At 39.1% G+C, this 12,478-nt stretch overlaps 1 protein-coding gene across 1 annotated transcript in view; it reads left to right on the top strand.

Moving 5' to 3' along the window:
* Positions 1-12,478, top strand: part of LOC138168313 (IQ domain-containing protein H-like) — a 118,403-nt gene that overhangs the window by 24,080 nt on the left and 81,845 nt on the right. Inside the window, exon 3 of the mRNA XM_069097385.1 lies at positions 3,135-3,229. Within this exon, the coding sequence (XP_068953486.1) occupies positions 3,135-3,229 (95 nt within the window). The remainder of the gene's footprint in view (positions 1-3,134; positions 3,230-12,478) is intronic.

The following is a 12,478-nucleotide window of genomic DNA, read 5'->3' as shown; positions in this document are numbered from 1 at the left end:
TACACTACAGAGGATCCCTCCACCTTTCTCTTCAAGTCACTTTGTCCCTACCCTACTGCAGCCTTGTACATGTGTTTTCACTAGATAATTGTTCTCCATGGAATAAGAAGACATGATCCAGGAGAGAACTCCACCCTAATTTTAACCATGTCCAAGGCCTGGTGACATTCCTTATTATGGTATCCTACCACTTTGATGTAATATACTCTTCTCCCAGTTCTGTCTTCACCACCAAAAGAATTCTTGCTCTTGTGCTTTCCCCATCTGCCCTAAATCAACCACTCAGATGAGTAGTGCCATGACTGACCACAGTATAAACAAGTTCCCTTTCATAATATACAGGTCTTGTGCAGGTGAAATCATTGTGGGCTGCCCCTACCCTTAAGCAACATAGGTTCTTCTGACTGATCTTCAGGGCCAAGAACTTTGGTGGGAGAAGTAGCTTGAACTTCTGGTGTGAAACAGCCTCACCTGTCTAATCCATCTCTACCTATCCATTCCTAGTCCTATGTCACCTGTCTTGGCCTATATTTCTTCATACCAACCTACCTCCTTGTTCTACCACATACCACCCAGCCTTTATAAGACTGGGAAACCTTTCCTGTGCCAACCACAGGACACTGACTCTTACTCATAGATATCTGTCATTCAATGCAAACAATGCGGACAGATACCGCCACAGCTCCATCTACTGGCCAGCAAGTGAGTCCCTGCCCTGAATCTAGCCAAACCTCATTTGTGAAATTCACCATTTTTCTCAGGCAGACAAAATAAAATTGTACAAAAAGTTGGAAAAAATGAATTTATACACATATATCACACATATGTGTGTATATATTAATGTAATATATACATTTTGTATATAAGATATACTATACCTAATATGTAATTATAATATATTTATTCTACATGATACATTACATAGCATAATATATTGCATATCATATATATAATATAATATTATACATATATGCTATGAGAGTCAGTGAGGAGTATTGGATAGAGACTAGGTTTCAAGTGCTGCCTTTGACACATAATGGCTATCTGTTTCTAGGCAAGTCACTTAAACATGTCCATGCTTTAGGGCAGAGATGTTGACATATGGCCAGCAGCAGCTGCACTGAAGCCAAATCAAATGAAAATGTAATTGGGAAATATTAAAAAAATAAATAAAAATACAATAAAACATAGATAATATTAATATATAGTTTTCTAAGTCAATATGCACCAGCAGGGATCTTTATGTACAGTTCAGTGCTCCTATTTCTATTGGGGGTAACTAGGTGGTGCATTGAATGGAGCACTGGACTTGGAATCAGGATGTTCATGAATTCAAATCAGACCTCAGACACTTACTAACTGTGTGACCCTGGGCAAGTCACTTAACCCTGTTTGCCTCAGTTTCTTTATCTATAAAGTGAGCTGGAGAAGGAAATGGCAAACCACTCCAGTGGTGGGGTCACAAAGAATGGGACATGACTGAACAATAGCAAAATTTCTATTTGAGTTTGACACCACTGCTCTAAAGGACTCTCTAAAAGGAATTCTTAACCTTTTTAATGTAGTGGGCTCTTTCGGCAAACTGGTGAATACTATGGACCCCTTTTCAGAATAATGTTTTTAAATGCAAATGTATATATATAGGATTATAAAGAAAACAAATTATATTGGAAAAGTTATCAAAATACTTTTTACAAAAACAAGCTCATGAACCCCTGCCTAACTGAAGAACCCCTGACTAATAGTACAAATTACAGAAAAAGTGCTGACCTATATGAGTAGAAGGTGTTTCCTCATTTGGTAATTCTTTATACCACTGAAATCTTAGGTCAGATTCCTGACCCTATGTATGCCACATTGCATCAAGGCAATTGGCATGAAGTCATCCAAACACAGTATGTTGTAATAACTCTACAAATGTTGGGGACCACTGTTCTAGATCTCTGTCACATCACAAAAAAGTTCCATCCCAGTAATTAATTATTGTAAGGTGCCTGGCCAATAGAACTCGTACAATACACTTCAATGAGTTTCCAATAGATCCACCTAAGATACAGAAATGACACAGTAACAACAATACTACTTACATACTCATTTTATTCCCAAAAGCTTAAGCAGTCTGCTGACAATTCATTCATTTTCATAATATAATAATAACAACAATAATATTACTAATAGGTAGGAAGAAATCATTGCACCAATTTAAAATAGTAAACCAAGGCAGATAGTAAAGCTCCTCTGCATTACCCATAGAGCTAAGGGGCATAATAGAACCCAGTTTTTACATGACCTCTATGAGTATGATGACTATATTTTCCAAACAAAAAATTGGAACATATAGCCTGTTAAAGGAAATTCCTTTTGTGAAACCTTATTGAAAGTGCATTTTCTTTTCTTAAAGTCAGGATTGTCCTGGAAAAACTGGGAAGTAGCAACATTGTCCTGATGAAGAAAGGACACAGGGCCTGAAGGAAGCCTTCTTTCAAAGGAGGCCCCTGTATGTCTATCTTTCTGCCACAACTCTTATTTTCTATCACTCTGACCTTTCTCCATACTTTTCCTGTGCTATTTTATCCGCATGATCACACTACTTCCTGAGTCTTTGCTAACTGTAAGAAATGTGGGGTACACTTTAGCCCTAGTAGCCTAATGCATTCATTGTACTAAATTAACCTTATAGTGTTAGGGCTCTGGACACAGCTGGAGACACTGGATTGGCCATCAAGGACATCTTACCCAAGGGCCAAATCTTTCCTCAGATGCTTGCACAAAGCTTATATTGGAGTCACTCTAAGGGAAAGGAACTTCTTCAAGAATGCCTGTGTTGCCTAGTGAATTCAGAGAAGTGGTTTATTCAGTTATTTTTGTATACCTTCCATTTCTGAAGTGTAGTAAGATACTACCAAGCTTGGCTCTTAGTTGATTATTGCCCTTTTGAGGGTAGTTAAAGTAATTTGGCCTTGAGTCATCTAATATTACCTTAGGCATGTAATAAACACAGTGAAAAGCATTACATGTCCTGTCTTCTGGCTTAATTACAAGATTCAGAGTGTTAACCTAATGAAAGTAAATGAACTGAATAGAGTATCTCAAGGTCCACTATAATAGTCAAAACTTTTGCTTTTCTATAACAGATACATGTTGACAGTTATCTAAGTACCATAAGTCACCAAGTGTTAACTACACGTGTTGAAGATACTGAAATATTTGATAGACAGCCTTCTAAAGGGTGAGTAAAATAGGCATTTTATAGTACAAATTAATGTAATCTAATAGTGAAAAAGATAACTTCTTTCACTATTTTAGACATCTCCAGTCCAAATTGTGTGGAAAGCAAACAAGTAATTAAGCTACTTACTTAAAACAAAGTAATTAAGTTTGACCTATTTTATAAGGGGCAAAATTTCACTCATTTCATTAAGAGTTTTACATAAAAATTATGGCAAAACTTATGTTAATTTTTTATGATATCAATGATGACACATTTACAGAGCATAATTTGTTTCTAATGATTTGGGGGATGCTATACTTTGAGAGGTTTTAGTGAAACTAGCCAAAATCCAGGTTGCTGATGACAATATTTCTAGGTCGATCAATTAATACTACTTAGGATCTGAGGACAATGAAAAGAACATTGGCACCAGAGTAAGAAGACCTAGATGAGTTTGACTAAATCCCTGGATCTCAATTTCTTCATCTGTAAAATTAGGGGATTGGCATAGATGGCCTTTACAAATCCTTTCAGTTTCAGGTCATTGATGCTATGAAAATCATGCAGTACTTTGTTTATAGAACATGACCTTTTTTTCAGGATAACAAAGCTAAATTTGGTGCCAGAATAAACTAAAAACAAGAAAAAAAAAGTCCTGAAATATTTTTTTATATATAAGATTTTCTAATGGGTAGTTTGTTAGAAATTGAAAGATAGTTTAGGAAAAAATAATTGTCTTTCATCCTCAGCCTTCTGGCAATATGGTGGTGGGGCCACCTTAGACTGAGGATCTGGCCCTCAATTTTGAAGATTCAGAAACTTGATTTTATGAGTCCACTCAGAGGGATTCAGCCCCTGGAGAATTAATTTACATAAACCTAACTGACAAACTGCCTGATCAACCAGAATGCCAATTCGTTAACTGATAGTGAGAAATGTCATTGTTGAAAGGACCAGTTACCACAATCGGCTGGTCAGCCTAGTCTCTTCCCACTAGGAAAATCTACTTGGAAAACCAGATTAAAAAATAGAATATTGTTTGGTGGGTAGAGTAAGAGAGTAAAGGGTGTTGGACAGTCTTAGTCACTGTGTCACTGTGCTGTGATTGTCTGAACCACACAACTTTGTTATAGGAATATACTTGCCCAGCAGGGCATGACCCATGACCTGGTACATGCCTTAACTAGGCTGAAAAAAAAAAGAATGCTCCCCTTTAGAAAGCACTAGATAAATCCTCACAATTGCAAGAGTTGATGTAAACCAGCACCTTTGTAGTGCTATGCTATTACTTTGAGCAGTATTAAGTAGAGACAGTGTGCTATAGTGGAAAGAACACAGGATTTAGAGTCTGAAAATCTGTATTTGAATCCTTGCTCTGTCAATTACTATTTTTCTGGCTTTGTCAGGTCACTTCCCTTTTATGCACCTCACTTTCCATGTCTGTAAAATATGGGGAATAGACTGGTGATTTTAAAGATCCCTTCCTATGCTCACATTCTGTATATTTGTCCAGCTGCTTCCCAAATATTGGGATTGGATACCAATATTTGTTATCAAATTTCTTTTGAGAAAAAATAAACCAGACAGTTTTTCCAACTAATGGAGATTCAGTTTCATGTATAATCCTTTCCTTTCTAAGATTCATCTTATAACACTAATTTTATTTGGCATTTGTCAAGACCAGAATAAAAATAATATGAAATTAAAATTTAAAAAAAAATCAGGGGACAACTTGACTAGATTTAGGAAATTCTAAATCCCATCAAGAACCCACTCAAACACCATTTCTTGTGCATTGGAATTCTATTATATCTAGCTAATCTCTTCCATTTAAGTGTATTATTATTCATTGAAGTTTCAGTGGGCAATATTTTCTGAAACTGATCCCATATTCTAAGGGTATGTGTGTACCATGTTTGGGAATTGTAATTCTATGTATGCTAACTACATAACTCAGTCCCAAAGATTGTGAAATAGTATTTACAGATAGGGATTTACAGATAGAAATGAAATTCATCAATGGGACCTGTATGTCTGGGAAGTAGGGAGGCCTAGAGTAGTCAATGTATACCTTCATTGATTCAACCAAAGCCACTTGTGAGAAGTCTAAGAAAAGTAGCATATTGAGGCTGGAAACCGTTTTTTAGGCATGTCAGGACCTGAGTATCAATGATATCAGCTAGTCACAAAGGGTGGCATCACCAGCACAGATTTTCTGGGCTGTTAGACTGGGGGCAGTGTGCAATAAGTCCTGCCTTTACCTCATATGAATTATGTGACCCTGGGCAATTCACTTACTCTCTCATGCTTTAGGCAGCTCTTTAAGAACATAGGTTTTAGGGGAGGTGCTGACCTGCATTGGGATAACCTCTACCAGCTAAATCACAGGTCCAATCCCTATTCCTATCCTAGGCAGTGGCCTAGCCTATCTGGTGGATGAGAGACAGGTGTGTTTCTAGGGGTGATCACAAGACTTCAGCACTAGCCATCAGAAGGAAATGGGGAAAGACTATTGCCTCAGGAGGGAAAGGAGGAGGAAATATATCAAAGAGAGAATACAAAGAAAGGAAGTCTCATTTGGGGAGATGGGCCAAGTCTGGGTTATGCCATATTGGGCTCCTCCACTGCCTGACTTGAGGCTTTGGTGAGACAGCTTAGAATAATACAAATAGCACTGACTTTAGAGGCAAAGGACTTAGGTATTAGTGTTAGCTTAATTGGGGAAGTTAGGTGGGTGGCACAGTGGATAGAGTGCCAGGCCTGGAGTCATCTTTCTGAATTCAAATCTGGTCTCAGAAACTCACTAGCTGTGTGACCTGGGCAAGTCACTTCACCCTGTTTGCCTCAGTTTCCTCATTTTTAATGAGGAAATGAACTGGAGAAGGAAATGGCAAACCACTCCCAGTATCTCTGCCAAGAAACCTCAAATGGGATCATGAAGAATTGGATATAACTGAGAAATGTGTCACTAATTAGCTATCTCTTAGTTTCGGCAAATGACAACCTCTGTACATCTCAGTATCCTAATCTGTAAAAATAAAGGCACTATGCTTGACTAAGTAATGAAGTTCTATAATAGGCTATAGGGAAAGATGTCCATGAGAGAAAGAGGTGTATTGAATATTTAGTGTTAGACTCAAAGATAAACAGGGCGCTAAGCTCTACATGAAGATCTCTGCAACTGTATGTTGACTTAGAAAATCACATGTCAACATCTATATTCTATTGTATTTTTTGTTTTGTTAAATTTTTCCCAATTGACATTTTAATCTGGTTGGTGCTACATTCAGGAGTGCTACAGCCTGAAATGTTTGACCCCTCTTATATAGTGGATAGAGCAAAGAACTTGAAGTCAGGATAGATGGGTTCAGCTTTTGCCAAACATACTTACTTATAGTTATGTGACCATGGGTAAGTCACTTCACCTTGTAAAATGGGGATAATAATAATTGCAGAGCTTAAACTCACAGTTTGTGTGTATCAAAAAAGTAATGTTTGTAAAGCACTTTAAAAATTTTAAAGCTCTCTATAAATGTCAGCTATTATTATTCTGAACAGAACTAGGGAATGGTGGCTTGTATGTCTGAAACTGATGATGAGGACTCTGGCATAGTCACCTGCACTCAAGCAGTACCTGGGGTGGTTTAGGGACTTTAACTGGATTTAGAGGCAGCTCAGGAGGAGCCAAAATGGGCCTTTTCAAGGGGAGCTTCCAAAGGTCCCTTACAGAGTAGTGGTTGGGACCATAGTGCTTGTAAAGGGTGTATTTGTGAATTTGAGCCTGAGGGGGTGGTGGGTGGTTATTGTCTAATACAAATGAAGTCAAAGCTTCAGTTCCTCATTGGCGAAGGTCTTGTTCAACTGCCCTTGAGTGATTTTTTTTTGAGTTTCTTGTGTTGGTCGGGGTCATCTCTAGTACTGGACTTCCTGGATACAGGAGCACTGCAAAGACTTTTCAGGTTCAGATCTTAGAGTCTCCAAGGACAGAAGAGATGGGTTTCTGACCAGAGTTGCTGGGAAGAGACTACAGTGAAGGTCAGCATTATAGATTGGGAGCTGGGACAATAGAGGTCATGGAGTTAAAAACCCTCATTTTGCTGAGGAAAAAATTGGGGCCCACAAGGTTAAGTGATTGTCCTAAAATCATTCAAGTAGTAAGTAGAAGGACCAGGACTTGAAGCCATTTCCTCTGACTCTTACTGTCCCACAGAGTCCCATCTTTCCAAGCAGATTGATGCCCTGAGTGCAGTGAGTTACCCCCAAAATGTATCCCTGCATATGGCTGGGCACACAGAGTGCTTGGAGCAGACATGTTGAGAGAGTCACTTATTGCCTTTGCCTCTTTGATATAATTCAGCAAAAAACTTTTATTGATTTGTTTTGTTTTAACGTTATAAATGTTTCTAGATCACTGCAAGGGCTCTTATAACAAAGTAAAGCAATTGAACAAAACTAGTAATAAAGTGGGAGCAGCTAGGTGGTATAGTAGATAGAGAGCTTGGCCTGGAGTCAGGAAAACTCATCTTTCTGAGTTCAAATCTGATTTCAACACTTACTAGCTGTGGGACGCTGGTCTAGTCGCTTAATCCTGTTTGCCTCAGTTTCCTCATCTGTAAAATGAGCTGGAGAAGGAAATGGCAAACCACTCCAGTATCTCTGCCAAGAAAACCCCAAATGGGGACATGAAGAGTTTAACACAACTGAAAAATGACTGAACAACAACAAACAATAGAGTGCCCTTATGAAAGTGCATATCACATTCCAAACCTGCACCCCCCCCCAACTCTATTTTAAAGTAGGTTGGGGTTTTTTTTTAATGTAATTAACAGAAATCGATTTTCTATCCCTCCCATTCCCCCATCACACTGGGAAAAAATTACTTGTAATAAATTTTCACAGTCAAGGAAACCAAATTCATTTATTGGCTATGTTCCAAACATACTTGAAGGAGTCAGTGGAGACAGCTAGCTCTTAGGAACCTTCTAGAGGAGGTCAGTGAGGGAGGAATTGGATTTCTTTTATAAACCCTGCTTTCCTACCATGAAAGAATCCAGTGGAACAGAATCTGCCTGTGAATTGGAAGTCAGCAAGAAGAGTTGAGAGTCATCTTTGGCAAAGAGGAGTAGAGCTTCAGGGAAGAGCTGACTTAGGCAGTTCAGTGAGCCACCTAACAGAGTTGCACCCAGATGAAGTAACATGAGGACACCATGAGATAAGAAAGAACTTAAGAATCTTGCACCATTGGAGCTGTGAGTTGCTTTGGCCATGTGTTACCTAAGTGTATACCACTCTACAAGTGTACCCTATGCACATGTCCACACTATCTTTATTTGTCGGAAAGGGTACCCCAAGTGATGGGGGAAATGTTTTGTTACTACTATTTATATTATACTAGTTCAATAAATGCCTTTTCTTTGAGTTAATTATGTCCTCTGACTGACTATTAAAGGTAAACCCATTGGTGGTATCTCATGAGCTATAGTTTAGGAGTATGGACTCACATAGTACCTTGTGCCTGGTGCAGTTGCCCCTTTAGGGTCCCAGCCTGCAAGAGAGAGTTGGGAACTCTGCCTCAGAGGCAGCACCATGTCTCTTTAGCAGATGGAATGTGAAAAATGCTTCAGCCAAGTCTTCACAGAAGGCTTGTGGGCTCAGTTCCTTTTAGGCCTGCCTATTTGAAAGGAGGCTAGATCACATTTTTGGGATTCCATCAAATTTCTCTGGCAAACTTTCATAGAATCTTAGAATTTTAGCACTGAAAACAATCTTAGAGTGTTAACCTAGTCCTGCCTTCTCATTTTATAGATGAGGGAACTAACATTCAAAGAAATTAGGTGACTTGCCCAAGGTTGTGTGGCTATTTATGTGTCATATCCTAAGGTTCTTTACCAATTTGTTAATAATAATAGCAATTAAAATATTTAAAAATATATATGCAACAAATTTTCTTTCAAATTCTCAAAATAATTTTATTTTGGGTTTCAAAACCGATCTGTCAGATAGGAATATGCAGTTATTATCTCTGCCAAAGATTCCATTTTTTAAAAATGGCTCTTGGAATATTTTCTCATTTACTAAAGAAGTGTTTTTATTTCTCTGTTGGTGTTAACTTTCACAGACTTTATTTAGCTGCTCATGGTATCAGCTTATGGTACTATTAACAAGTAGTGCTTGCTTATTGACATTAGAAGGGTGAATAACATCTGTACCAGTACTTTTCAGAATGGCTCAGAAATCGACATCTTTCTTCCCTGCTGTGCTGGTAGTTGAGGAAAAGAAAGAACAAAGTAGAGAAGCAGTGAGAGGAAAAGACAAGGTTTCTGCTAAATAGTGAGTGTAGAAGAAGCCTTTAAGCTCAATTATGGGAGCTCCATGTGTCAGATCTATTTGCCATTGTTACAGAGGAGAAAACATACTTGTGGTGTGAGTTCTGATGGATTGTCATGGTAATTGATTGCTCAGCATCGACTACAAATTGTTGATAGTATCTTTTTTTTTTTCAAATGCTTTATTAACTTCTGATTTACATCATTCATTTCTGCCAGATTTTGAATTACAACTTTTCTCCCCATTTTTCCCCTACACACCACCCCAAAATAGCAGTCCCACAGGATATCCTCTCCTCCAATCTGCTCTCTCCCATATCTTCTCCCATACCCCCTTCGACTTTTCCAGTAGGGCACGGTGGATCTCTGTGCCCCAGTGCCTGTATATCTTATTTCCCAATTACATGTAATTGGGTATTAATAATAGCATATATATATATATATATATATATGATTTTAAACATTTGATTTTAAAACTTTGAATTCCAGATTCATATCCTTCCTCCCTTGTCACCCACCCTTACTGGGAAGATAAGCAGTTCAGTATAGGTTGTACATGTATAGCTAATGCAAAACATTAACATAGAAGATATATTGTAAAAGACTGACTGTATTTCCCTTCCTCCTATGCCACCACCCACTTGTTCTATTCTCTACTTTGATCCCATCCCTTTTCAAAAGTGTTTCCAACTTCCCTCCCCCCCAGCCTTCCCTCCCTTCCATCATCCCCCCTTTCATCCCCTTCCCCCCTATTCTCCTGTAGGGTGAGATACCCTATTTAGTGTGTATGTTGACCCATTCCCTTTTTGCCTTCCTATTCTTCCCCTCCATTGTAACCATTTTCCCTTGGCTCTTCTATGTGACATAGTTTACCCCATTCTGTTTCTCTCCATGTCCTCTCATTATATTCCTCTCTCACCTCTTAATTTCACCTTTTAAGTATCATCCCTTCCTATTAACTTGGTCCTGTTCCCTCTATCTATGTATACCTGTAAACATATATACACACATTCACATATGTATTCAAATACCCGTATACACTCCAATATAGACATATTTTATATATATATATTCCCTTCAACTATTTTTATACTGAGAAAAGTTTCATCAGTTACAATTATCGTTTTTCCATGTAGGAATGTTAATAGTTCAACTTTGATAAGTGGCTTATGATTTCTTTTCCCTGTTTACCTTCTCAAGCTTCTGTTGCTTCTTGAATCTGAATGTGAAATTTTCTATTCAACTCTGGTTTTTTCATCAAGAATGCTTGAAAATCCTCCATTCCACTGAATGACCATATTTTCCCCTGAAACATGATACTCAGTTTTTCTGGGTAGGTGATTCTTGGTTTTAATCCCAGCTCCTCTGCCCTCCGGAATATCATATTCCAGGCCCTTTGATCCCTCAGTGTAGAAGCTGCTAGATCCTGTGTTATCCTGATTTTGTTCCCACAATATTCAAATTGTTTCTTCCTGGCTGCTCATAATATTCTCTTCTTATCTGGGAATTCCAGAACCTGGCTATAATATTCCTAGGAGTTTTCTTTTGGGGATCTTTTTTAGGAGGTGATCAGTGGATTCTTTCAACCTCTATTTTGCCTTCTGGTTCTAAAACATTAGGTCAGTTTTCCTTGAGAATTTCTTGGAGGATGATTTCTAGCTTCTTTCTTTGATGATGGCTTTCAGGTAGTCCAATAACTTTTAAATTATCTCTCCTGGATCTATTTTCCAGGTCAGTGGTTTTCCCATGAGATATTTCACATTGCCTTCTATTCTGCCATTTGTTTGGATCTTTTTAACATCATCCTGATTTCTCATAAAGTCACTAGCTTCCCTTTACTCCATTCTAAATCTGAGGGAATGGTTGTCCTCAGTTAGCTTTTGAGATTCTTTTTCCATCTGGCAAATTTGGCTTTTTAAGGCATTCTTCTCCTCATTGCCTTTTTGAGCGTCTTTTGCCAATTGAGTTGGTCTGTTTTTTAAGGTGTTATTTTCCTCAGTCAGGCTGTTGACTCTCATTTCGTAATTTTCTTGCATCTTTCTCATTTCTCTTCCCAATTTTTCCTCCACTTCTCTTATCTGCTTCTTAAGGTCCTCTATGGCCTATAACCAGCTCGTATTTTCCTTTGAAGCTTTTGGTGCTGGAGTTCTGACTTCACTGTCTTCCTCCTATTCCATGCTTTGCTCCTTTTTGTCCCCAAAATAGGAGTCTAATGTTGTATTCTTTTGTTTGCTTTGTTTCCTCTGCCTGGTCATGTTGTCCCTCAGTCACTTGACCCCTGGGCTTTTTGCCACAGTAGGGCTCTGCCACCAGACAGGGGAGCTTTCATCCCAAATGCTGGGGTTTTCTCAGATGCCAGAGGTATTAGTTGGGTGCTCTCTCTGAAGCCTCCACAAGCTCTGGCAAGCTGGTCACACACCCTAGGACCTCCACCCTAGACTGAAATCCAGATCCAAGCAGGTTAAAGCAAGAGTGGTTACCCCTCAGACTGGTCTCTTGGTCCCCCTACACTTTGCAGGCCAGTAGCTGAAGCTGCAATGTGGCACCAGCTGAGCCAAGGTGTCTCAGCGGCTTCTCACCCTGGGGGCAAAAGCTGATGCTCTCCCAACTAGTGGTCCCAAAGTCTGCACTGCACTGACCTCTCACTTTTTCCTTAGCACCTATGTGTTGATAAATCCAGAAACAGCCACAGCCCCTGGTGATCTGGAGTCCCTCCATCTGGCGGCTGATAAGGCCCACCCTGGGGTAAAACCTCTGGCTCAAGCAGGCCTGGGCTTGGCTCCCAGAGCTCTGTGCTGGCCGATTCCTGCCTGGCTGTCCTCAGTGGGAGGTTAGCTTCTCTGTGTCATTTGTGGGTTCTGCAGCTCCAAAGTTTGTTCAGAGTCCCCTTTTATATGGATTGGGGAAGGTGGAAGCCAGAGCCGTGGAGGTCCTGCTTCTA

Source organism: Petaurus breviceps, unplaced genomic scaffold, assembly GCF_028583685.1.
Source record: "Petaurus breviceps papuanus isolate PSGF00001 unplaced genomic scaffold, PetGlider_PUasm1.0 37, whole genome shotgun sequence".
NCBI lineage: Eukaryota > Metazoa > Chordata > Mammalia > Diprotodontia > Petauridae > Petaurus > Petaurus breviceps.
This window is presented reverse-complemented; position numbering and strand designations above follow the sequence as displayed.